Genomic DNA, 26,788 nt, shown 5'->3' on the forward strand with positions numbered 1-26,788 from the left:
GATTATTCTGGAACTTAAAACATCCGAGGAATCATTGAATCCCTACAGTGCAGAAGAAGGTCATTGGGCCCATTGAGTCTGCACTGATTCTCCGATAGAGCATCTTACTCAGGTCCTATCCCCATAACTCCGCATATTTACCCCAACAATCCCCCTAACCGACACATCTTGGGACACCAAGGGGCAATTATAGCATGGCTAACCCACGATCCTCATATCTTTGGACTGTGAGAGGAAACCAGAGCACCTGGAGGAAACCCACGCTGAGATGAGGAGAACATGCAAACTCCACACAGAAAGCCACCAAGATTGGAATTGAACCCGGGTCCTTGACGCTGATAGGCAGCAATGCTAACCACTGTGCCATTCAGCAGCAAAATTTATTCTCATTGGCAAACAGCAGATTGTGAAGAATCAAGACATTTGACAGTGAAAAGTTGATTAAATGTTAATAGACCCGATACTGTCACCTCAAACTGGTTATCATATACAGTTCAGATGGTGTTGCTGCTTTAAGGGAATTTGACCTTTTCACAAGCATTTATTCAGTGAGATTTCACTTGTAGCATTTTTTCTTTCAGAGCTAAAAGCCATCCATGAACTTGAGAGGATAACATTAGAAGAGAATTTTGAAAAACTAAGACTTTCCCTTCAGGTTGGTACTTGCACTATATATGGAAAATTATGCTTGATAGCATCTGCCTTATTTGTTAATTAGGGGATGGCTTTCACAAAAAAAACTTCTGCAATCTTTTCCCATATTTACAAACTTGTACTGTATGCTGAAAGTTGTTTTGTCATTTGTGTGTGATAGTGTGTCCAATGCAATTTCTTGTTATTCCTGAAACCATTTTTCTCCTGAAGATAGCCAGCTTTTGAAAGTACCAAATGTGCAAGGCAGATGGCCACATTTCCTTTACAACTGACTGCTGGAGTAATACCTTCCCAGTCCCCAAAAATTGCTGAGTCCTGGGGTGCAAACCAAGGGAATTGGTGATATGAAGGGATGGTGTGGGTCAAAGGAGACAATGGAATTCAGTAGGGTGGCAGGGTGATGGTTCGACCATGTTGAGTGAAGGGGCAGCAAGGGGTGTTTAAAGGTAGACAAAAGAGCATATAGATTTTGGGGGTGAGAAGGTCTAATAACTTAAGGAGTCGACTGTAAAGGAACAGTGCTTCATTGTACAAAATTAAGTAAAACAAAACGCTCAAGACTGTGGTGAACACAAACAGGTCCCAGTTGGGACAAAAGGTGAATGGATCCACTTGGGGTCCTGCTTCATGCCAGGCTCAGTATATGAGCTCCATCTGGTTCATTAATTACCAATCCCCAGGGAGCTCGTATTCAGTGAGTTCTACAGTCATGGAAGAAAAAGGCTTTTCTACATTGCCTGGGGTGGGATCCTCAGGAAGGGAGGGCACATGTACATTTATCTGTGTGGGACAAAGGGTAATGGAAGGACTTCAGGGGTGACTGTGAGATGACTCGGAGCGGTTGAGGGTTCACTTACCCTGGCAGCACAGATGAGATCTTTCATCCTTTTCCTGCCCTGCAGGGCTGTCCTCTGGTGTATATTGTTGGCACTCACTGCCCTGGAGACTGCCTCCCAGTAAGGCAGGGCTCTCCCTTCCATCCGTGGAGTAGAGGATGTCTCTCCAGTCCTCTGCTGCATTCAGCAGTACTTCCAGGGATGCATCACTAAATCATGATGCTGGTGCTGCCCAAGGTCTTTGAGCCATTTCCTGGATGGCTGTTCAGAGTGGGGTAGAGCAGCAGCTGTCCAGGCACCTGTTAAATATGGCAGCTGAATCTGATGGTGGGGTGCAATATCTTCTGCCTGCCCTGTCACCAAAAAGGGTCAGGAAAACCCCAGTTACATAATTTTTAAGCTCGGCATCATGTGATTTGCTGCACTTTTCTTCAGGGCTCTGTGGAGGGAAATACTCTCGCCTGCAGCTCCCACCACAAGACAGAGGTCCTGTGCAAAAATTCCAGGCCTATTCCTCTGGGAGGGTTTCCTCAGCCACAGGAAGTAGGTGATTGAAGGGAATATGTGTAGAATTTTCTCAGCTATGGATATCAGGTTGAATACCTTCACAGCTGATTCACCTGTTTTCTTGAATGTGACAATTGTCACATTCCTGAAGTCAGAAGGTGTTTGTGGGGGAGGGGGTGTTGAATTGTTTTTATTCCCAAATCTGTGGGATAAGTGAATTGAGCCTTGATGTGAGCCCAATCCCACCAACTTTGAAGTCCTCAGTTGGAATACCATTGGGGCTGCAAGTTTTATTGTTTGATTGCTTGTTAGAGCTGTCCGATTGATGGTGGTTCCCCATGTCTCCTACCATGGGGTGCCAAGGAAATAGCTTGGAGAGTATCAGCTGTCACTGTGTATTCTCAATTGAAGATTTATTGAAAATGTTCTTTCCGGAATAGCCGGATGGCATTATCACCCTTGAAAAGAGAAATAATATGCTTTGAGCAGCAAAGAGAGTTTTGTCCATTTGACTTTGGTCTATAGGTGGCCCTGATGTCTTCAAAAAAGCTTGGCATGTCATGGTGGTCAGTATCTTGTTGGATCTTTGGTTTTCTCTTTCCACCACATGCCCTTTGTCTTCCAATTTTGTCGTTGGGCATCAGCGTTATGCTGTTTTGATACTGCCTTCTTGACTTGTGACCTTGGATTATTCTGCAGCAATGGCGGCTGCTCATTTTTGTTCTAGGAATTCAGATATCAGTGTTTTCATTGAACCAGTCCTGGTGATGACAATGCTCAAACACAATGGACCCAGGAGTCTGGAGCTGAGTTTTATTTGTTCCCACTCTTCTGAAATTGAGTTGGGTGTATTGAAGGTTATCTGCGTTGGCTGTGAGCTGTGCTTTGAATTCCTCTTTTTGGTCTGGCTGCTTTAGAGCTGGGACATTGACCTTCTGCCTCTTTGAGGTTTTTGGGTCTTGAAATATCTTGGTGCTGGGTGGATGTTCATTACCAGTCAAACAAATCAATGATCTCATCAGCAGGCATCAGTCCAGTAATGAGCAACTTAGTGAGTGGGTTGCATGAGTGGCCCTCCTTCACCTCAGTGAGCTACAAGATTGAAATCTGACTTGTTCACTAAGTGTGACCTCATGAGTAAGATTAAATGCATTTAATACACACTGAATATTTCATAATGAGTGATGGAAAATGCTTCATCATTCATATTTTAGTAGAACAACCAACTTCAAACAGTAAAACAAAAATAAATATTTATACTTTGCTTGGAAGCAGAGCTCTCATATTCAATGTTGTGTACAATCAGTGCGCACCTGATTAATGTGCTCTTGCTTTATGTCTGCATCATTTCAGTCATTACGTGGATGGAAACCAGCAGAATCTGGCAACATTGCACTTGAGCAACAGTCAACAAGATGTCTCATAGGGCACACTCAGAGCCCCAATGGGCCCCATGTGATCCGTGGGCCACAGATTTCCCAATTAGTCCCTCACAGGGATCAAGTGATACAGACATCACTTAGATCTTTGACCTGAAAAATGACATAATCCAGGAGGGAGCAGCCTTTGAGGTTGGCAGCTCATCTCGTGGTCAGATTTGAAACCAAGTTTGTGAACAGTCTGGTTCATCCTCATGATTGTCAAGGAGAAAAACAGAGTCAGTAGCTAGAGAATGGAGTTTGTAGTGGGGACCAAAGACAGTGCTCAGAATTCTTGTTCCAGGTGTGGGCTCCTCATATCAGGTGTTCTCTCGTGTTCCAACCCTGGGTTTTGGCAGTGTAAAATTCCTGTTGCGATTTATGAAGAGGTTGCCAATGAATTGCCAAGATGTGTTCTCACTATTCAGTGAAGGAAAGCGGATGAGCTCCAGAGTCTGCAGGGCAAAGAGCAGGCCATCTAGCACCGACAGATCACACCCCCATCGTCAGAGATACAGGAGAGAGACGAGAGCATCTCAAAATGGGGGCAACTTGAAGACTTTTGGAAGTGAGAATGAACTTGGCCACAGCTGCCAGACTGTTAGCACAGAGAGGGAGCTCTTCCACAGGGCAACTTAGCTGCCAGAGCACTGGTGCAGAGAAGTAGCTCTTCCACAGAGCAACTACTGTGGCCACCCCACAATTGCAAAAACAAGTAAGTGTCAGCAATGTTAGATGGAGTGTTGATCCCCCAGTTTGCTGCCAATGGAAACTTCCATTCCTGGGCCAAGTTTCAGCCACTGTGGGATGCTTGCCAATTGAAAAATCCCAGTCAGCCTCTGGGCACTGTAGTTGGCCCTTTGAAAAACTTAAAAGGTTTCCCTCATGACCAAGCAGCCAAACTTGCTTGCTCCAACGCGGCCCAGAGGAAAGAAACATTGTGACTTGCTGCTCTCTAATAACTTCGGGGCCTTCCCACCTCTGATGAGAATAGAAAATTCTGCCTAATACTTAATATTCCCAATCACAGTATAATGCTCAGCAAGGAAAAGGTTATAGAAAGGAAATAACAGTAAATAGGAAAAATAATCTCCTTAAATGTGATGGTCTTAATAGCCCTCTTATTGTGAGAAAGGCAAGGTTGTGGTTCAGCTGGTTACACCAATCAGCAACTCAGAGGACTGGCCTACCTAAATGTTGCATCTTTACTTCATCTTAAAATGTAGGTGCTTTACACATGAAAAATACCCAAAGGAGAGGAACAGCATTCTGAATGGTAGCCCCTCTACAGGGAAACTGCAATGGTAAACCTCTGTCTCCCTCACTGTCTCCCTATATGGGGGAGGTGATGGCCTAGTGGCATAATCACTAGACTATTAATCCAGAAATTCAGCTAATGTTCTGGAGACCGGGGTTCGAATCCCATCGTGGCAAATGGTAGAATTTGAATTCAATAAAAAATATCTGGAATTAGAAGTCTACTGATGACCATTGTTGATTGTCGTAAGAATCCACTAATGTCCTTTAGGGAAGGAAATCTGCCGTCTTTACACAGTCTGGCCTGCATGTGACGCCACAGCCACAACGATGTGGTTGACTTTCAACCACCCTCGGGCAGCTAGGGATGGGCAATAACTGCTGGCCAGCCACCAGCACTCATGTGCCATGAATGAATTTTTTTTAAAATGACGGTCTGTAAAATCTGCCTGTTTGACCAAGCTTTTGATCATCCAGAGCTCCCCCTCTGCATTAGCGGTCTGGCAGTGGTGGCCAATTATATTCTCACCCCCCATACGGCTTGGTGAAGCACTAGATCAGTATAAGATCTTGTCATTGTCGCCTGTAGTGACAGAATTCCTAAAAATGGAGCAAAGGAGAAATGTGGAGAAAACTGCAACTTCTTATTTTGAAGAGTTGATGTTCGTCCAGATGCTGAGGTAAATAAGGGCATCTCTAAATGGAACTGAATGCCACTCTTCAGTTAACACTCAGATAAAATCTGAAAGCAGAGTACTGCAGATGCTCAAAATCTGAAATAAAAACAGAAAATGCTGGAAGTTATGATGGGTGAAAGGTCACAGACTTGAGACATTAACTATTTTTCCTGTGGTTTTTACTGTTTATATATATCTCAGTTAAAATTTGCTTGGAACTAGTTCTCCAACCAAGTCCTGCAGTCATCAAGGTATTTGATAACTTGGACCTAAATGAGATAGAGACTTGCTGGGTATCACAAGGAAAACAAAAACTTGTCACTCATTTTGTATACATGTCTTCAGCAGGCTTCTTGTAGTATTTCCATTTTCCAAGTTATGAGGTTATTGAAGGAAGGAGAAACTTAGCTTCAGGATCCTTTCTGGCTTTTTGATATAATTTGGTATGATTTGATATAATTTGATACGATTTTATATGATTTGATATGATTTATTATTTCATGTATACAATGAAAAGTATTGTTTCTTGTGCACTATACAGACAAAGCATACCATTCATAGAGAAGGAAATGAGAGAGTGCAGAATGTAGTGTTACAGTATACCTAGGGTATAGCATTTACTAGAGAGTTTAAAAGAGTGAGAATGAAGTTTTAGAAGCATAGAACAAGGGTAAGTGATAGAATTAGAAGGTATGCTGGGCATAGCTTGCAAGAAGCCGTCTCGTCCCAGCACCATCTTCAGAAAAAAAAGACCATGGTTAGGCCACAGAGTAATAACTGTCAGAGACTGCACAGCACTCAGTCCAACCAATTCAGCCCAGAAATAACAACTGCTGTCCTATTGGCATAGAGACATTGGAAAAATTGCCATGTGAAACAATACTGTACCACAATTCACCAGACCAAGTTAGCAAACATACAATGTTGATTTTTGTTCCTGCATTCCAGGATCAAGTTGACACATTAACGTTTCAGAACCGTTCACTGAAGGACAAAGCAAAACGATTTGAAGAGGCCTTAAGGAGAAGTTCAGACGAGCAGATTGAGGTAAATAATGTCTGAAATGTGTGTTTGCAATAATTAAGAAATGGATGAATGGATTAGTATTCTTTATTTAATATCTCACCCCCACCTCCCCCCCCCCATTTTTCTCTCCATCTCACACACCCAATTATAACCACAAGGGTAGTTATATAATTCACTTTGCAGTATCCACAATTGCACTCAGTTTACTGCCCTTTTTGCAGGCTAACACCTGAGCAAACAGCAGGCATGTAGGTTCTGGTATTCTCAGTTCACTGCACAACAACTGCTAGGGCCCTGTAACCATCCTTGACATTGGCTTGAAATTGACATTAGATACATCGGTTATATGAAATTTGACTGCTCAGACTTTGAACACTCAGCAGATTGGAAGACCGAAGTTGTATCCCGCTATTCGATGATACAGCATGTTCAAACATATCAGACCATCTTATCCCTTGCAGCTGGATGAGGTTAATATCAAATATATTATTGTCAATTCCAATGCACAGGAATTGTTCTGTTAACATAAGCATGTGAGAGAGCTCTAGAAGGTTATTTCTTCATGAAATAATTGGTTTCTTGCTAATGCTGCTCTGTGTCATTGCCTGGTTGACATTTTCCATCAACTTGAAGAAATCTTGCAAGACCTTCATTGAAATGGCAAGTTGCATACTAGGGTGTATTACTTCACAATTGTCCATATTCTAAGTTTCAGGCCACAGTCCCACCCTGTATTGGGGCTTGGATTTTGAGAGTTAGGAAGATCCAACAGACCTTTAACAATGGCAGGCAAACCCGAAAACAGATGTCCCACCCCCATTTTGGAATGATCTCATTTTTGCAAGTTGCGGAAAAGGATAAGACATGATTCACAAAGGAATGAGTTCAAACAGACCCCATTTTGACAACATCAAGATTCTTAACCACAGTGTGGGAGTCACAAATTTATGCAGGCAACGTAAACAAATGCTGCAATATTAATTTTATTGATAGGTCAGGTGGTACAGCTTCTGTTCTAGCACTTTAAATAGTTGTTTGTTGGTAAGGGCTCTTTATGAATGTTTGGCTGATTTTCAAAAGCCACAACAGTTTCAGCAAAGTGTTCAAAGTCTGTGGGCAGGATTGGATGGCCTCGCTCGTCCTGAAACCGTAAAATCCTGCCCGAGGTCAGCAGAACTTTCTATGCTCCGCTCCTTACCCGCACAGATCCCCGTGGCAGGCAGGATGGTAAAATTTGTGCCCACGTTTTAATTACCAGGTTAAAGAACCTATTCAAGAATTAACTGTCTTTGATGTGCAGCATGTAAAGAATATTGCAACATTCTGAGATATTCTTTCCTATGTGGTTGTTCAAGTTGGAAATATTCCCGACTTGAGCTGCCTGTCTGAATAGTGAAAATTCCAGCCTTACGTTTTCCCATTCAAATTAATGCTGAATGTTAGTAACAGTATTTCCTTTCTGGGGAAAGGAGTTCCTAAAGATATAGGATAACTTTTTTAATGGCAGCATTTTATTAAGTATTTAATTTTCTTGCAGTACACTATTGCCATAGATTTAATTGATTGAAGATAAGGAAAACATAATAAGGAATACAATGAGGATCGAGTAGAATCTGAACTATTATACCACCAACAGATCTAAAAGCCCAGAACGTGGGTGGCATGGTGGCACAGTGGTTAGCACTGCTGCCTCACAGAGCCAGGGTCCCAGGTTCAATTCCAGCCTTGGGTGACTGCCTGTGTGGAGTTTGCATGGTCTTGCTGTGTCTGCATGGGTTTCCTCTGGGTGCCCCGGTTTCCTCCCATAGTCCAAAGATGTGCAGGTTGGGTTGATTGGCCACACTAAATTGACCCAAGTGTCAGGGGGATTAGCAGGATAAATGTGTGGGATTGCAGGAGTAGGCCTGGTGGGATTGTGGTCAGTACTGACTCGATGGACCAAATGGCCTCCTTCTGTAGGGATTCAATTCTATTCTATGGATTCTGTTCTACATGGGCTTCCTAATGATCAAAAGGATGAACTTCCACAAGTTGCGTAGCTTTATGATACGCTGCAAGCCCAGCTTCACACAATCTCGTCCACAGATGCCTTTGCCAGCAATATTCAAAGTCGCCTCCCTCCTCTATTGTTACAGCTCCACCTCCTCGCAGGCCAACACATGGCCATCTGTCACAATTAGTAAATTTCCTATTCAAATAATAAATATGTACCAGATACCTCAAGTACTTTCCTTCAAGGTCAAAGCCCGGAGCTTTTTTCCTCCTGAACAGTATGATGCAGTCACCAAATGTTGTCATGTTATGGTGTAGCAGCACACTCTTCTTTCCATCAGAGAATGATGCCTCTATCCAGGACCTGAATAGGCTGACACTGCAGCACGGAGAGATTGCTGCACTGATTTTTGGATGAGATGTGCTAGGTTGTCTGTCCTGTGACTTATGTGGATGTTAAAGATTCCTGAGCATCATTTGAGGAAGAGCAGTGATTCTCCTTATTTCCTTCCTTAAGCAACATCACCAGCAATGATGAGTGGATTGTTGTTATTACTATTTGTGAGATTTTGCTATATGGAGGTGAAAAATAATCTGTCTGATTTACATGCAAATCAGCAACTAATACGAATACTTCCCCTGGCTTCCCCGTGGCATTTTTCTTGGCTGCCGGTGGGATTTTCTGGTCCTGCCAGTGTCAACGGGATTTCCCATTGAATCCACCCCATGCCCGGGAAATGGGTGCAGCGGCAGTGCGCCGTAGTGTGAAGAGCCAGGAGATGGCACCCCTAACGTACGAAGTGATTTTGAACAATTTTCTGAGTGGGCTGATTGAAATTATGTTAAATATTGGGAATTAACTACTCCAAATTAAAATAAGTATCTCAACTAAGTGTTGGGAAGAGACGACTGAAACCGTTGCTTTTGATTCCCACTCCAAATTCCATTACCGGTTACTAATTCTGGGTGGACTTTTCCCAAAAAATGACTAAAGACGGGATTTTTCAGCCGCCTTCACCCCAAGACTAGAAATTCCTGCCCGCTAAGCTTCCAGTGGCATGCAGGATGGGATAATTCCTTCCTAAGTGTCACAACAGTGAGACAACTGAGCAATCTGTACCAACCTGACCAGTGAATTCCGGACTGCAGCCGTCCCACACTTTGTCATTTTTTTTGGGACAGCGGTGAATTGTGCGCTGGTTCTGGGAGGGCAGGGCCTAAACACACCAGTCAGTCCGGCTGCAAAACAATTGGGTGCCATTTTGAAAGGGTGTTCTGATTTCACTGTGCACTGGAAAACACCCTCCCTCCCCCCACAGACATTGGGAATCCTCTCTTATTGGTGGCATGTTTCCCCACCCATTCCTTGACTTGGATCATTGGCATCGGGGCATTGGAACCTTCCCAATGGGTCCCCTTTCATGACCCCCAGCATGCCCCACCCCTTCACCACCGTCCTTCATAGCTCTCCCATCATAGCGCCCCTCTGCATAGCTCGCCTTCGTGACCCAGACAGGCCCCACTCCCACTCAGGCCCCATCCCCTTAGCACTGCTCCAGCACACTGGCAGCGCCAACTGGCATTGCGAGTGTGCCACGTGGGCACTGTCAGATAGGTACTGCCTAGCCATGGCCTGACCACCCAGGGACTTCAATGCCCCCACCCCCCACCCTGTCTAGCCACTGTGCCAGGTCTCCGCTAGTGGAGACCAGTAGGGAGTCTTGTCAGGTTCTCACTGTGCCCAAGATCCTGGGAGCTGGGAGGATCCAGTATCGAAGTGGCTAGGCATATTTAAATGCTACTTTAAAGATGCTAATTGGCTTTGTGTCCTTTCTGGACACAATCCAGTTTGTGACAATAGCAAGGGGCCCGGGTCAATTGCAAACCGTTTGGTGGCAGGCACAAAACCTGTTTATAGGCCAACACGCAATTTTCTGGAATTGGTGCCATTTGTGCCAAGTGCGGCAAGGCCAGAAAATCACCTGCTATATCTCTCTTTCTGGCAACTGTCTGGGACTAAACCAGATTGTTCACAAGCTTGAGGTCACATCTGAGCCCACAGTGAGCTTCTGATGACATTGAAACTATCACCACTATCACCTTGTTCCATTTCACTACCATTTTCTAACTTAATACTTGACTCCGTTCACTTGCTGCGGAAACCCTCTGTTGTTACCTGTAGACTTAACTATTCCAAAGCCCTGCTGGCTGGTTTCCCACGTTCTACCCTCTGGAAACTTGGGTCCTTCCAAAACTGTGCTCTTATGTCCTAACTTGTAGCAAGTCCCATTCACCTATCACGCCTGTGGTTGCTTACTGGCTCACAGTCAAACAACTTTGAATTTTACTAATCTTGTTCTTCTTTTCAAATCCTTCTATGTACTTGCCCCTTCCCTATCTCTGTGTTCTCCTCCACACCACAGCTCCTGTATCAATCCTGTATCATTCTCTATCTTTAGTTGCCGAGGCCACAAGCGCAGGAATTCCCTCCCTACACCGCTCTGTCTCTCTGCTTCTCTTTCCTGTCTTAGGACACACCTTAAAATCTATCTCTTTGACCAAGCTTTCAGACATCCGAGACATATTTCGTTTTTTTTTACCAGACCTGTGAAGTGCCTGGAGAGTTCTTATTACTTTTCAGGTGCCTTATTAGTATAAGTTGTTGTTATTGTTGTACATATGTTTTCTTAATTAATGGAGTTCCTGAGGTCCAAGACACAATGATCTGCATGAATCAAAAGAAATTCAGCTGTGTCATTGTACAGTTGGCCAATGATCAGGAATACTGAGTCATGTTGGTCAGTTTTCCCACTCAGCAGTTCATGGTGCATTCATTAAAAGGTGACGGTTCGTGGCAACTTCTTGGAAACCAAAGGTACCCAGCTACTCAGCCCTGGTTAATGATACACCAACACCAGACAAAGATTGATGTGTGGATAATCTCAGTAGGTCTGGCAGTGTCTGTAAGGAGAGAAAAGAGCTGATGTCCAGATGAGTCCAGATGATCTTTGTCAATGCTTTGACAAAGGGTCATATGGAGTTGAAGCGTCAGTTCTTTTCTCCTTGCATATGCTTCCAGACCTGCTGAGATTTTCCAGCATTTTCTCTTTTGGTTTCAGATTCCAGCATCTGCAGTAATTTGCACTTATAGAGATTGATGTGTGCAGAGTTTGTCTGAAGAGCCAATCGTGATATGTGGACAAACTGGGATGGATCCTAACATTCTTTCAGATACAGCAATCTTCTGCACTTTCTTTTTGGAAAATAAAAACCTAGATATCAATGCTGCTAATGATGTTGATACTTATACTTTCAAAGCTCTAGTTTATCAATTACCATCCAGTTAATTCATTGCAGTGAGTTTCCACCACATGTGTGTTCATGTGTACAGGTGACTGTATATTTGAACCTCCCTCTGTACATAATACACAAAATAGGCTGGATTCATAATTAAGATGCCTTGTTCTTCTATAATTCAGGGAGTTGCTCCAAATGATGCTAATATCTCCAGATACAGCAGCATCATCTAAGAAGGAAAAGCTAAGGCCTAGTGGTATTATTGCTAGACTATTAATCCAGAAACTCAGCTAATGTTCTGGGGATCACGGGTTTGAATCCCGCCATGTCAGATGGTGGAATTTGAATTCAATTAAAAATATCTGGAATTTACTGATGATCATAAAACCATTGTTGATTGTCAGAAAAACCCATATGGTACATTACTGTTCATTCGGGAAGGAAATCTGCCATCCTTACCTGGTCTGGCCTACATGTGACTCCAAAGCCACAGCAATGTGGTTGACTCTCAACTGCCCTCAAGCAAGTAGGGATGGGCAATAAATGCTGGCCAGCCAGCAACGGCCATGAATATAAAAATGGGAAGCTTCCGTTTAAAGTGGCTCCAATATTTTCCTGTTTGACAAATTATTCATTTTTATTACATTGACAGGTTGCCTTGGCACCGTACCAGCACCTGGAGGAAGACATGAACAGTTTAAAACATGTTCTTGAAATGAAAAATCAGCAAATCCATCACCAAGAAAAGAAGATTATGGAACTGGAAAAACTGGTTAGAAGAAAATCTGTGATTCTTTCTTGAAATTTCTGGGGTCAGATCCAATTGTGCAGCTTACAATCTGTGAAGTTTTGATGGAAGTTTCATATTGCAGAGTGTTGTATTTCAGTAAAGTATCCTATTGGTCAGGTTATCCCAAATACTGACATTCTGCTTTAAACTGGCTGCAAACTGTTGAAATTGTACTGGACCTGCAAAATGAGTGCTTTTTTGCAGAATGCCAGTGCAGACTCAAAGGGCCAAATGGCCTCCTTCTGCAACTGTAAAAGTTCTGTGAACACAAAGATTCTGTGGTGACTTTAAATTAGATTAGTTTCAAAAGTAAGGTCCTCACAGCTTTCTTAATCCTGACTTTGTTTTCACAAAGAGCTGCCTAGAGGTTCTGAGTTATCAGAGGAACCATTTTCTTCAACCCACTCGAGACATTTGTGGACGTGTGCCTCACCTCTCAATTTTCTGGCCACGGTGATGCAAAATCGTGTGGTAGGGCGCAAAGAATTCTGGACTTTGTTTGGCACGTAACACTTCATGCCCAGAGTAGAGCTGATAAAAACTTGTCTCATCATCTCTAAGCTATAAACAGAAGGCCAATGTGCAGTCCCTATTCTCTGCCTTGGGTTAGGGAAGAACAAATTGATTGATCTCTGCTAGAAGTGTGTGTGTGTGCAGAAAAAGGGCAAAGGCAGGATCAGATGTGATGTTGTATGTCACAGAGCTCGCCAATACTCAGACGCTATTTTAACCTACCTCGCCTGGCAGGAATCTGACGGGGATTGGATTGGATGAGTATTTTATACTCCACCCAATTTTATTTTCTATATGTACAATCCCATCAGTTTTCCAATAAGAAAGTTAGCTGATAAATACACATTTGTCCCCATCCCTTCCACAGTAAACAATATGTAGGGCAGGATTTTTGCCACCCTTTCACCAAAGAGTAGGCAGCAAACATATCCCCACCAATCATGGCAACACAGTGGCCACTGAACACTCCAAGAAACTTTTAATTGGCTGGAGATGGGATTTCCACCCCTCATTCAGGAAGAAGTCCCGCCTGAGAAAGAACCACCCAATTTGTCTGGCCGGCAGCTTTGTAGCCCCGGCAGCAGACAGTGGGTAGGACAGGGCCTACAAGCGCTCCCCAAGTTGCAGAGTTCAGGAGCAGGTAAAGGCAGTGGAGAGTCTTACAGTGGGGAGTGGAGGTGAAGTCCGGGAGTTAGGAAGGGTAGATGGAGAGGCTAATCAGGGACAATAAGCACCCACAAGGGCAGACCTTGAAAGGTGGCACCTGATGTGGTAAGGGGGTCCTTGAAGGAGGAGCCCCACCTCCCCACCAAAGGCTGAGGAGGGTGACCTGCCAGGCTTCTCCCTCCCCCAAACTCCCCCCACCAGCCTCAAAACTTTGGCCGAGTGGGAAACAACCCTAAGTAGCTAATAATTAGCTACTTAAGAGCCTGAATTGGGCTATCCGAGATCTTGCCCACCAGTGTAAATTTGGGGATAAATCAGAGGCATGCAGGAGGACAGCAGGAAGACCACATGGAAACCTTAATGGCCCTACCCCACAGCAGGAAACTGTACAATTCTGCCCAGAGTGTGATGGAAGCCAGGTGGAAATTTTGGATTTTTTTCCCTTATTCTTCTTACTCCCATAGAGTAAATATTTCTCTTCAATAATCTCATGAAATGGAAAAATATGCAAATCACTTAAAAATGATAAAGAAATAAAAAAGAGATAAAGATAGAGGAAAGAGCAAGAATAAAACCTGAGTGAAGACAAAAATCAGAGATGGAGGTCAAAAGGTAGAAGCTGCACTCATTTCAACATGGCCAGAGTTACATAGCGGCATGGTGGCACAGTGATTATCACTACTGCCTCACAGCACCAGGGACCCGGGTTCAATTCCAGCCTTGAGTTACTGTCTGTGTGGAGTTTGCACATTCTCCTCATGTCTGCTCCGGTTTCCTCCAAAGATGTGCAGATAAGATGGATTGGCCACACTAAATTGCCCCTTAGTGTCAGCTAGGGTAAATACATACAGTTATGGGGATAGGGCCTGGATGGGATTGTGGTCGGTGCAGACTTATTGGGCTGAATGGCCTCCTTCTGTACCATAGGATTCTGTAATTCTAAGTTACGCTTACATGCCCTTAAAGAACACTTACATGATAAATTCAGTTGTATTTCTGTAATACCAATATATGTTTGGACCCACACAACCAACTTCTCAAGTGTGCACCCATTGCAGAGGAGCATATGTTACGGGTCACAATGCACAATTTGCCTGATCTTTCATGCATAACGAACAGAAAGCTATAGAGATCATACACAATCTTTCAGAATGTGGCCCCAAGGGAATGTCCAATTGAAGAATCTGCCCTCCAACTCTACTTATTTCATTTATTTACCTAGATGGTGTCCTGAACACCAGTGATCACAATATAACATTAAAACATAGAAGTTAAATTCCCACCCAAAGTCAATGGAGCTTGGGCTGGTCTGTCAGATTTTCCATCGTGAGCGAAACTGGAAAATCCTGGCATTGTTATCCGGCTATGTTGCTCATCTGTAAGACTTCTAAGTCATCATATTTACATGCATGTGGTTATGGGGAGAGGGTCTGGGATTGTTTGAAGCACGATGCTTCTGTATTCAGGAAACTAAGTTGTTTTTATGTCATCTTTGCAGGCTGAGAAGAACGTGATATTAGAAGAGAAGGTTCAAGTGCTTCAACAACAGAATGAAGATCTGAAAGCCAGGATTGACAACAATGTTGCCTTAACAAGGTAAACAGCCACATGGAACAAACAACTTTACAGCTTCTCGACACCAAGCTAGATACAGAAACCCTTGAGAGAACTGGCAGAATGTTCATGAACATGACAGCCGATTTTACAGGAGCAGTGCTTGGAGACGAATGTATCATTAATGTGCAGGCTGTGATTTCCCACCTATTCTCAATGGGCAGAAAACCACAGGCTTTTTCTTGATAGTTTCCCTCAATGAGATTCCGTAAGCAGTGGAAGCTGGTATGGGGTTCACTTGCAAAATTTCTTCCATTCCTTTTCTTGGATGTAATGTTTTCCTGCCCTGAAAAGATGGTCTTCGTCGCCTCAGAGGCCAGTGCATTATCACTGGGGCAACACGGTAGCACAGTGATTAGCACTGCTGCCTCACAATCCCAGCGACCCGGATTCGATTCCCAGCTTGGGTCATTCTCTGTGTGGAGTTTGTACATTCAGTCTGTGCCTGCGTGGGTTTCCTGCGGGTGCTCTGGTTTCCTCCCACATTCCAAAGATGTGTGGGTTATGTGGATTGGTCGTGCTAAATTGCCCCTTAGAGTGTTGGGGAGGCTAGCTAGGGTAAATGCATGAGGTTATGGGGTTAGGGCCTGGGTGGGATTGTGATCGGTGCAGACTCGATGGGCTGAATGGCCTCCTTCTGCACTGCAGGATTCTGTGATTCACTGAGCCAAGGATAAGAGAAAGCATTCCTTAATTTTGAATGGAAACTTTTTCAGACATTCAGTTTCTTCAGGTTATTGATTTACTGTGTGAGGAGGGGCAGTTAACTGCACTTCAGCAATCTATCCGATTATTTAGGTGCTGGGGAGTAGATGCAGAGGAGATGTCGGGAGTAAGTTTTTCACACAGAGGGTGGTGGGTGAGTGGAATCGGCTGCCGTCGGTGGTGGTGGAGGCAAATTCGATAGGGTCTTTCAAAAGACTTCTGGATGAGTACGTGGAAATTAATAGAATTGTGGGTTCTAGGTAAGCCTAGTAGGTATGGATATCATTGGCACAACTTCTGGGCCAAAGGGCCTGTTTGTGCTATAGTTTTTCTATGTTCTGTGTTCTATTTAGGAAAAAAGTGTTTTCTTTTTACTTGTCCTTACAGACAACTGTCCGAGGAAAATGCAACACTACATGAATATGTTGAAAAGGAAAGCAAGGAGAAGAAAAGGCTGAGCAGAACGAACGAGGAGCTTGTCTGGAGACTCCAGACCGGAGAACCTGTTAGTCCAGTCAAAATAGCGCCAACCTCCTCCAACTTCCAGTCTTCTCAGGGCACACTGGTTCCATCGGCAGTGAGTGCAAACCCAAGATGATGGAAAGGCACTAGAATGAAAACATGTGGGCCGTCTTGTTACTCATGAAGCTCAGCTCCAACTGCTGGATATTCTGCTTGGTTTTGCTCAAAGAAAAGCCACCATTTATAAATGGTGCAGATTTACAAACGTCGCTTTGAGCATGCTTATTGGCATACAGCAATAAGCAAAGAGGATTTGCTTTTAAATCCCCCGTAGGCCTTGCTATTGAAGTCACTGACTAATGCAGTTTCTGTGCATTGTCTCTTATAAAGATGCACCTTGTACAGTTTGAAATCAGAAATCCCTTCTGCAACTGTATCAAGGCTTACCATGTCCTATTATTGACCAGGTATGCAAAAACTGAGGAGGGAGGATTCCCTTGATTAGATGGGCTTTTAAAATATTTGAACCGTGCCCAAATGTATCTTTTTGGGTTCACTCTGGTAGCAGTTTGAAGACAATACTTTTAAGTGAGAGTTCAGGATTTTGCTTTTTTGCCATTAGTATTGGACGAAAGTGCAAAATTATATATTTTTACACATTTGTTGAAGTATCTTAGCCTGGTGCCTCTTTCAAAATACGCCCTGAACAGAGTGTGGCAATCACTCCCTCAAGTAAATCTCCCCATCGCAAAATCTCAGTATAGAGTGGGGGAGGTTGGTGGAGAAATGCAGTCTCGTATCACCAGGTGGTGCTACAGATCACTGAAGTGCAGAGCAAGCAGCTTGAGATGGAACAGTGCCACTTGCCCTTTACACAACAGCAGCTTTTAATCTACACTCCAAAGCTGCCTTTTCTTTTACAATGTGTTTGTAGTTTATTAGCTCACGAAAGAAAATGTTATTCTGTAGCAGCAGGTCAGTGTTAGGTAACCCAAGATCTATCTCTGCTGTCGGTATTTTCCCACCCCTGTCAACCAACGGTTAAGGAATGAATGTTCTGCTGGTCGCACAGTTCTGAGTCGCACCACACGCAGTGAATGTAAATACGTACGAACTGAACAGATATTGAAAGAAAGACTCGTAGTAGCTTTTTCAGTAGTCACACACAGGCACCTTGCCTACCGAACTTAACTATTAAACGCTGGAAACTTAAAACTGCCAAGAGACAAAGGCTCTTTCTCGAAGCATCACCACTGTCAGAATTTCAGAGCCAGTGCCACACATTCAAATTTGCTGAGCTTTAATGGTTCAGGCTGTGCTGCATGTACAAATCTGGATACCTGTGTGAACTGAAAAGTTCCATCTTTTGGTTACCTTTTAACAAAATTTCAAAACATTTCTAACTGTCCAGAAAGCTTCAAAAACATTCAGGCAAGTGAATTTGTTTACAGCTGTTAGCAGTTGCAGCTAGGGATGTGGAAATGGTAGCAATAAATTGGAATAGCTGCCACAGGGGCCGGAATTCAATCATTATTTAGTTTGTGTACAAAATCTTCAAAAGCAGCATATAATCAGATTGCCAGAGGAGATTAGAGTGAGGGAATACACTTCATTTACCCAAAAGTTACATTTTACAAAATTGATGAAAATTATGAAATGATGTATATATTCAGTACCTCCTTGACATGAGTTTGGGAAATATCTGTCCAGTTCTACAAGTCAGGAAACTACAGGCCAAAAGCTGACATAACTTGGCAGAGAATCCCTACACTGCAGAAGGAGACTATTTGGCTCATTGAGTCTGCACCAACCCTCCAATAGAGCATCATAACCAGACCATTCCCACCACCGCCCCCCCCCCCCCCCCCCCCCCCGAACCTTCTCCTGTCAACCTATGCCCCTCTCACTCCACAAGCAGAAAATTCCACCCAAGGCCAATAGACCTTTGCATGGTCCACTCCTCACCTGCATGTATTTGGACTGGTGAAGGTGAAGGAAAAAAAGAAATGCTTTCAGAAAACATTTCTTCACACATTTCAGAGGAGTGAAAAAGGACCCTGGTTTCTCTTGTCGAATGTTTGGATTTAAGAATTAACTGAAAGATGTTGGATTGGACATTAATTTACTAAAGGTCACCAGACCTTTGCATGGTCACTCCCCGTCTGCTACGATTCCCGTGGCAGGCGGGACTATCCTGTTCATTTTCTCCCTGTCCCTCCCATTTCCCCGATCTTGGGCTAGTAAAATCCAGTCCTTATTTTGTGGCACTTTGGAACCCTGCATACAGGATGTGTGTTGGGAGTAGCAGGATGTGTGTTGGGAGTAACAGGCTGTGAAATGCAGCTATCACATTCAGGAGGAGGGCCAGAGATATTTGAACCTGAAAAACAGCAATCCACCCAAGTTATACCATTGGATACCATTCATATCTCATTAGGCATTGGACCTTATCATCCAAGAATCTGTTCATAGCAAATCATTGTTACCCTTTTGCTAACCCTTTTCTGCGCTGCTTCAATTGATGGGAAAAGGTACCTGAGTGCATGGAGACAATCTTGAGCCTGCGCTCGCCATCCTTGAGAATACCAATGGGGCTCAAGATCCAGAAGTCTCTCTCGCAAGAACGTGATTTAGATCTTCCCCACCCCTTGCCAGCAACCTCATTAGGTTTATGCCCATAATGGGCGTGAACCTGCTTTGCATTGATTTGAATGTATTTAAATATTATTAACCTGCTCCTGCACCAGACATTGGGTCCCCTTTGAATATTGACACCGCGCCGATGTGATGTCACACTGTTGCAGCTTACAACAGATTCACACAGATGTGAACCTGTCATGGAGGTCTCATCAGGGCACAGGGGTAAGTATAGCCCATGGGGGGAGGCGCTGAGCAAGCAATGCTCCCTGGCATTACCCCTTTGCAAGATTGACACTAAGGGGCAGCATACGTTGGGAGCCTTATGGGAGAGCGTGGAATTAATTTAGATATGGGGTGTCGACCAGACTTGGATGGTGTGCAGTTTCAGACTGTGGGGTGAGGGTAATGGGGCCATTGATCGGGTGGGGTGGGGTGGGGAGTAGGCAGAAGGGTCCAATCATCAGTAAGGAGAAGGGGCCAATCAAATTGGGAATGGGGAAGGGTGCCCCTGAGACCTCCCTGGTTGAAGAAGGGGGAGTGGTTTCAGGTTATGATCAGGGCACCCTTTACAGATGGCACCCCGATCTCTGTGCAGCTGTGTTTTTCCAGCATGTTTAGGCCCTGCTTCCCACATGACAGCGTGAAACAAGCCCCCTTGATTTTTTTGGCAGAATGTCATAAGATCTGGAGAGAAACATGGCGGTTTTCTCACCTGAAACAACAAGCTGCCATTTTTTGATAAGATTTAATCTTATGTTTCTGAGATTGGCTATTTAAGACACACTGTTGGGGAATAAAAAGAACAACTTGCATTTTTGTAGAGCGTTGAATGTAGAAACATTTCTTAAAGCACTTCACAGGGGCATAATCCTTTAGAGGGAGTTTTACTGTGCTTACGTCCCCTGCAGTGTGCGATCTACCCAGCAGTATAAATCAGTATTAAAGAGGGGCTGACATTTACTGCATTTGCAAGTTTTGTGCTATCTGCAACTTTTAAAATTGTGGCCATCATGGTCATCAAATTATATCAAAAAGAGCAGAGCTTTTGACTCCTACCTAGTCTATTGCTATTGCTTTCCTCCAATCTGAAAAAACAATCACTCACCACCACTCTCTGATTTCTGTCTCTTAGTTAATTGTCTATGCATGCTGCTATTTTGATATTATGGGCTTCACTTTTGTAAATATCTATTATGTTGCACTTTACAATCTCCGTACGTAACATCACTATATTACCTTCATCAACCCTCTTCATCATTTCACCAAAGAACTCAGTCAAACCTATTGGGTATTACTTGACCCATGTTGACTGCAAGGTTTTTCCCTCTGAAAGTTAATTTTGTTGTAGATAATGACCTAAAGAAATCCCCCACCCCCATGAACATTAGGCTATTGAGCTTTTTAGTTATCAGGTTTAAATCTCCCTCACACTCTTTTTAAATAGGGTGCCAGGTTTACTACCATTGTATGTATTTTGTCTTATGCAGGGCCAGCACTGATGTTTTTCACAACTAAATTGAGTTAGTTTGATTTTGATCATCATGTTTAGGATTGAGCTGCCAACCGTACTTTATTGTAATTTCTTTTAAAGTCTTGGGTCTCAGAACGAAGAACAGGCATTTGTTTTTGCTTTCAAATCGAATTAAGCAATTCATGTTGGTGAATTTTTTTAACCTCTAGATCATAATTCTGAGTAGCAACACGCACTTACGCAGCATGGTAGACAGCCATTGGGCCTGTTGAGCTGGTGCTAGCTCTTTCAACAACCAGCCATTTTTAGTTCTCTGCCTAATCCTGCTAGTTTCTCATTCTCAATTACTCGTCCAACTTATCTTTAAAATTATTTATGGAATCAGCTTCTACCATGTCCAGTAAAATGTTCCAGATACGTTCAACCCTGCAAATGGAAAAAACTTATCTCCCCAATGGTTTTGAATTTGCAGCCTCTGGTCATTGACTCACTTGCTCAGGGGTCTCCTATTCTATCTATCAAACTGCTCATCATCTTGAAAGCCCCGATTAGGTTACCTTTTAATCTCGTCTGCTCTAAGGAAAACAGTTCTAACTTTTCCAACCTCTGGTCCCTTCTCTAATGCCTTTGATCTTCTAGAGTTCCCTAGTTTTTAGAATGGTCTCTGCCAATTAGAAGGTACCACATAAGATGGCCAATGGAATTGGAGGTAATAGTTTGACATAGGCTGAGGATTGAGGATAGACAGAGAACAGAGTAGGAACAGAAGTGTCATTTTCTGATTGCTAGATTGTAACTGATAGTTGCCAAAGGATCAATGTTTAGCCTCAGCTATTTACAACTGTATCGATGACTTAGATGAGGGAACCAAGGGTATTGATTCCAAGTTTGTTAACAGCAAAAGGCAAGGTGGGAAAATCAGCCGTGAGGAAGACAGAGAGAGGTTCCAGGAGGATACAGACAGCTTATACTGGCTAGAAAAAAAAGGATGTATTATAATGTGGAGAAAGTCATCCACTTTGGTAGGAAAAACAGACAGCCAGAATAATTTTAAAATTATGAGAGACTGGGAAGTGTTAGCATTTAAGAGGCCCTTGTTAGTCACAGAAAGTTGGCATGCAGGTACAGTAAACAATTAGAAAAGCAAATGGTTTGTTAGCCATTATTGCAAAGAGTTTAAAGTATGAAAAAGAAGACGTTGTACTGCAGTTATATAGAACCTTGGTGAGACCATGCTTGGGGCAGAGTTTTTAAGATGATGGGATTTTCCACCTCTTTGCCCTGAAGAGTCAACAGGGATGGGATTCCTGCTGATTGCAATAGCCCCACAGCCATTTAATGCTCTAAGGAGTGTTCATTGGCCGGAGGCTGGATTCTTGCCCCTCACTCCATCTCAGAGAGGTGCCTGCTAATCAGATTGGCCAACAGCCCTGTCGCCTCAGAAGCATCAATGGCAGTGGTAGACAGTACTTAGAATCTGGGCATTGATAGCGGTCTATGTCCCATAGTTTAGGGCCAGTTAAATTTAGCTGTACAATGGGAGGCAGGGTGGGTGGGGAGGAAGGGGAACGTCACATTGCACCAAGGGGAGGTGAGCCTCAGGGATATGAAAGAGGGAAAGAAGTGTTGGAGTCTTGACGGAGGGGCCAGAGGGGCAGAGAGCACCCAAGGAGCTCCAACCTTGGGGTGATGCCTGATATGGAAATAGGGTCCTTGAGTTCCAAGCGGGGTGACCTTCTTGGTTTCTCTTGGCCCCTGAATTCCTCCCACCAGCCTCAATATTGACAAGAAGTCCCTCAGTGACCAATAATTTGTCTCTTGACCACCCTTGGTCTTGCCTGCCCTACACCTGCAGGCAGATTATTGCCCTTGGAGTACAGTGTGTGGTTTTGGTCTCCTTATTAAGGAAGTTCCACTTACCTCCACAACAGTGGTCCATCTGCCTGGTTCCCGAGGAGAGATTGAATAGAATGGACCTATATTCTGTAGAGTTTAAGAAATAAGAAATAATCGCATTGAAACATAAAATTTTTAAGGGCCTTGACAGGGTAGACGCTGGGATGTTTCCCCTGATTAGGTTGTCTAAAATAGAACTCAGTTTAGAAAAAGGGATGAACCATTTAGGAAGTTATAAAACATTGGAATTCTGTACCTTGGAAAGTTACAAATATCCAACCATTAAATAGGTTTAAGACAGAGAAGATAGATTTTTGGATATTAAGTCAATTGAGAGATATGAGGTAGTTGAGGTGGAAGCCAAGTCATGATCTTTTTAATCGGCCAAGCAGTCTTGAAGAGTCAAATGGTCTACTGCACATAGTTCTTATTGCTGTGGGTGATCTACGTATCATTTGGGCTTTCTAGCAAGCAAAAGGAGTTTAAAGATACTTCCTGAAAATGTTATTTTTATCTTCTTACATTTTTGAAATGTTCCCCTTCCCCTTCTGAAGAGATTGACTGTTGTTGGGCTTGTGCTCTTTGGGTGCTAGTAGTCCTCTCATACCTCAACGAAATAGGTATCCCAGAACATTAGTGATGACTGTGTGAAAGCTATTGTTTCATGGGAGGACATCACAACCGAGCCAAATCCTATCATCACCTGACGACTGTGCACACCCTTCCAGCTGGGCTCACTGAATGGTGATCAGGAGCATGAATCCTGACTAATTTTGTTTGTGCTCCCCTCGCTAACCCAGAGTCACTAAGGCCAATTGAAGGGCCACAGCAACAGAGATGCTGATAGAAGCTTAGGAGTGTTCTAACTGTGTATAAGGCTGAAACACAATGGACAAATAGAAATCCACTAAGTCATCAGGGAACCATAAAAATGATTTTTGTTTCAAATTGTTTCTGTTCTGTGACAGGTTCAATGTGTGCAGCAACATGGAAGAAGCAGTGTTTCATACATGTCTTAACCTCTGTAGGTCAGAAACGGAGTCATCATTTATATGCAAATTACACTGGTGTTTTGGGGCGATTGCAGGACTGATTCCTTTGTAGTTAACTCGAGTGTTGATCTGACAAGTATTTGAGCAAATTTGTATAAAGTAACAGAAACATCAGGTATTTAAAGTCTACACTAATTGGATGTGTCCTGTGGACACGCAAAAAGATTATTGAGTTTGGAGTTTGTTTGATACGTAGAATAATACAAGTGTCATTTAGTTACAGTGTTTGATGAGCTGTGAAGAATTTGTATTTATTTCTGCTGGTTGCGTTGGATTCTGTGAGAATTGAGTGTAATACTGCACTGCATTCTGTAAGTATAGCCATGCTTCTGCACAATTAAAGATGGAAGCATGCAAACCCCATTCTTGAAGTGTTTTTGTCTTGTTTATATTCTGAAACTTAATTGATGGGCAAAAACGGTGCAGTTGATACCTTCTCATGAAAGATAAGTCAAAGACTTTTGCAGCTCACCTTTCTAGTCTGTTTCTTTAAAGCAAATCTGGGGATTAAGCATATCAGTTAAAAAAAAACTGACTTCGTAACAGTGATACTGATCTTGTGATCACATTGGGGACTAGGGAGTTATTAAGCCCAGTGGGAATAAGATTAGCTCGCATCAGAAAAGATGCAGGAGATCTTGTGTGTGACCAGCCTGTGCCAATCAGAGAATCAAAGTTGCAGGCTGGTTACTCAGCAACAAGGGATGCCCGCTCTGGATCTGGTTCATGATTCCTGTCAGGAAGCATTGAACAGTCACAGAACATGCCTAGAATGAGTGCCACAGAAATATCAGCAACACTTCCGCTGCCTGGACCATTCAAGAAAAACAGTACTCTGCACCAAAATTGTGTTTCCATTGACCTGTCTTTCCCATTTAGTTAGTTGGCGGCGCAGCAGTTAACATTGCTGCCTCACAGCTTCAGAGACCTGGGTTCAATTCCCGCTTGGCTCACTGTCTGTGTGGAGTTTGCACATTCTCCCCCATCGGTGTGGATTTCTGATGGGTGCCCCTGTTTCCTCCCACAATCCGCAAGTCATGCTGGTCAGGTGCATTGGCCATACTAAATTCTCCCTCTGTATCCGAACAGGCGCCAGAGTATGGCGAACAAGGGATTTTCAAAATATCTTAATTGCAGTGTTAATGTAAGCCTACTTGTGACTAATAAATAAACTTTACTTTCAGTCAGGAATTCAAAAGATACACAATCCGCTAAAGAAATTTCTCCTCATCTCAGTCCTCACCTTCCTGAGCTTGAGCCATAATGCATGGCAGGTGGGTACTTGGGCAGTGAGTGGAATTTCTGCCCCTTACTGGGGAGGAAATCCTGCCCTTGGGAGCTGCCAGCCAATCTGATTGGCTGATAGCTTCAGCAGTCCTGATAGCGCCAAGTGTGCATGGTGCTATCAGGACTGCTGAAGCTATCAGCTAGTGGGCACTGCCAGGACTGCAATCATTCCTAAGAAGATGGCGTGAAGGAGCCTGGAAACGGAATTCCAGAGTCTCGGGTGGGGAAGGTTTTAGCAGCTTTGGAAGAAGGTAGGATCCTTCTTCCTACCTCTGGGGGCAGTTGATTTTACAAAGCAGGCAGCTTGAAAGAATTGGAGGGTTTGGACGTTGGGTTATGCACTATCTTAGGAGTGGTTGCACACTAATGTGCAAAGGGCCCCCCTTTCCTTCTCACCCTATTAAAACATTTTATAAAAATGTCCTGGACATTACATGCCAACCATACGACAGCATAGGCAGCATTTAATTGACCCCTGATTATTAATTTAGATATGGCAGGTGGGTTGCCAATTTTGGCACCAGCCCACCTGCCATTTTACGGGGGTGAGTTTGGAGGTGGGCACCAACTCTAATTAATGTGCCCCCTCCCCATACTGGAAACATGCCTGACGAGGGCAAGTAAAATCCAGCCCAATGTTTAAAATCTACCCTCATTATTTAACCTTTTAAATATTACCATAATTCTGGTGAATTTGTCTATACCCTTTGTTATGGAAGGCAGACTTACCTTGTTGTAGGGGTGGGGGTGGGTGCCCTGCAGTTTCCATGTGAACTGGGCATGGGCTGCACCTGTGCAATTCAGCATAGAGGCTTAAAGGCTTACATCATGGAAACAGGCCCTTTGACACAACTTGTCCATTCTATCCTTTTTTCAAAAGCCCCTAAGCTAATCCCAATTGCCTGCATTTGGCCCATATCCCTCTATACCCATCGCACCCATGCAACTATTTAAATGCTTTTTAAAAGATAAAATTGTACCCGCCTCTATTACTACCCCTGGCAGTGTTCCAGACACCACTCTCTGTGTGAAAAAATTGCCCCTCTAGACACTTTTGTACCTCTCCTCTCTCACCTTAAACCTATGCCCTCTAGTTTTAGACTCCCCTACCTTTGGGAAAACATATTGACTATCTACCTTGTCTATGTCCCTCATTATTTTATAAACCTCTATAAGGTCACCCCTTAGCCTCAAGAGAGAAAGGTCCCAGTCTCTCCTTATAACTCAATCCATTAAGTCCCAGTAGCATCCTAGTAAATCTTTTCTGCACGCTTTCTAGTTTAATAATATCCTTTCTACAATAGGGTTACCAGAATTGCACACAGTATTCCAAATGTGGCCTTTCCAATGTTTTGTACAACTTCAACAAGACATCCCAACTCCTGTATTCAATGTTCTGACCGATGAAACCAAGCATGCCGAATGCCTTTTCACCATTTTATCAGGCCAAGGATTGACCCAGTGTCTCTATACAAAAACAGTGTGAAAAAAACCAAGTCATGGAACCCAGATATGGAGAAGAGTTCCCTGAAGCAGACAGGGAGGGACCCCAAAAGAAGTGTCCCAGAGAGGGCACAGGGAATGGCCCAGTTGAGTTAAGAGAGAGCAACAGAGAAAGAGGCCCCCAGAGGAGGAAGAATTGAAGACAGCAGGAGGTTGGTAACAGCATGCTGCAGGCCACTGGGAAGAAAGGTAACACTTTGGGCCAATAGTATTCTGCTTGGCCTTGCCAAAGAGCTGAAGTTTTGCATGTGAGTTGGTACTTGAGTGCATGCTCAGGAATCCAGAAGAATGGAGACTCTGGAGACAAAATTAAAACCCATCTGGGTTGGAGCAACGTTTGGAGACAATTCCAAGGTGAGATCTTCGTAGGTGACTGGCATTTCGCATCAGAAGGACAGATTAAAAATGAGATTAGTTGCTGCATAGCCTCATTGATGTTTGGATGGATGGTTGGGAAATCCATAGAATCTACCTTTGTTGCATCTGCCATTTATCATGCCATGTGTGTTTGCCCACAGTTTGCTT

At 43.6% G+C, this 26,788-nt stretch overlaps 1 protein-coding gene across 6 annotated transcripts in view; it reads left to right on the top strand.

Moving 5' to 3' along the window:
* The window catches only part of LOC145349086 (microtubule-associated tumor suppressor candidate 2-like), a 453,839-nt gene extending 430,009 nt beyond the window's left edge, over positions 1 to 23,830 (top strand). For 5 of the 6 annotated variants that reach the window (XM_080197409.1, XM_080197414.1, XM_080197410.1 and 2 more), the window contains 6 exons: positions 582 to 655; positions 6,298 to 6,396; positions 12,317 to 12,436; positions 15,132 to 15,229; positions 16,340 to 16,529; positions 23,390 to 23,830. In XM_080197409.1, coding sequence (XP_080053535.1) covers positions 582 to 655; positions 6,298 to 6,396; positions 12,317 to 12,436; positions 15,132 to 15,229; positions 16,340 to 16,529; positions 23,390 to 23,440 — 632 coding nt within the window. In that variant the 3' untranslated portion in view covers positions 23,441 to 23,830. Of the gene's footprint in view, positions 1 to 581; positions 656 to 6,297; positions 6,397 to 12,316; positions 12,437 to 15,131; positions 15,230 to 16,339; positions 16,882 to 23,389 lie in introns of all 6 variants that reach the window. The other variant, XR_013888055.1, reaches the window with a different exon arrangement.
* Positions 23,831 to 26,788: the final 2,958 nt, after the last annotated feature.

Source organism: Carcharhinus amblyrhynchos, chromosome 10, assembly GCF_965287045.1.
Source record: "Carcharhinus amblyrhynchos chromosome 10, sCarAmb.v2.hapA, whole genome shotgun sequence".
Taxonomy (NCBI): Eukaryota; Metazoa; Chordata; class Chondrichthyes; order Carcharhiniformes; family Carcharhinidae; genus Carcharhinus; species Carcharhinus amblyrhynchos.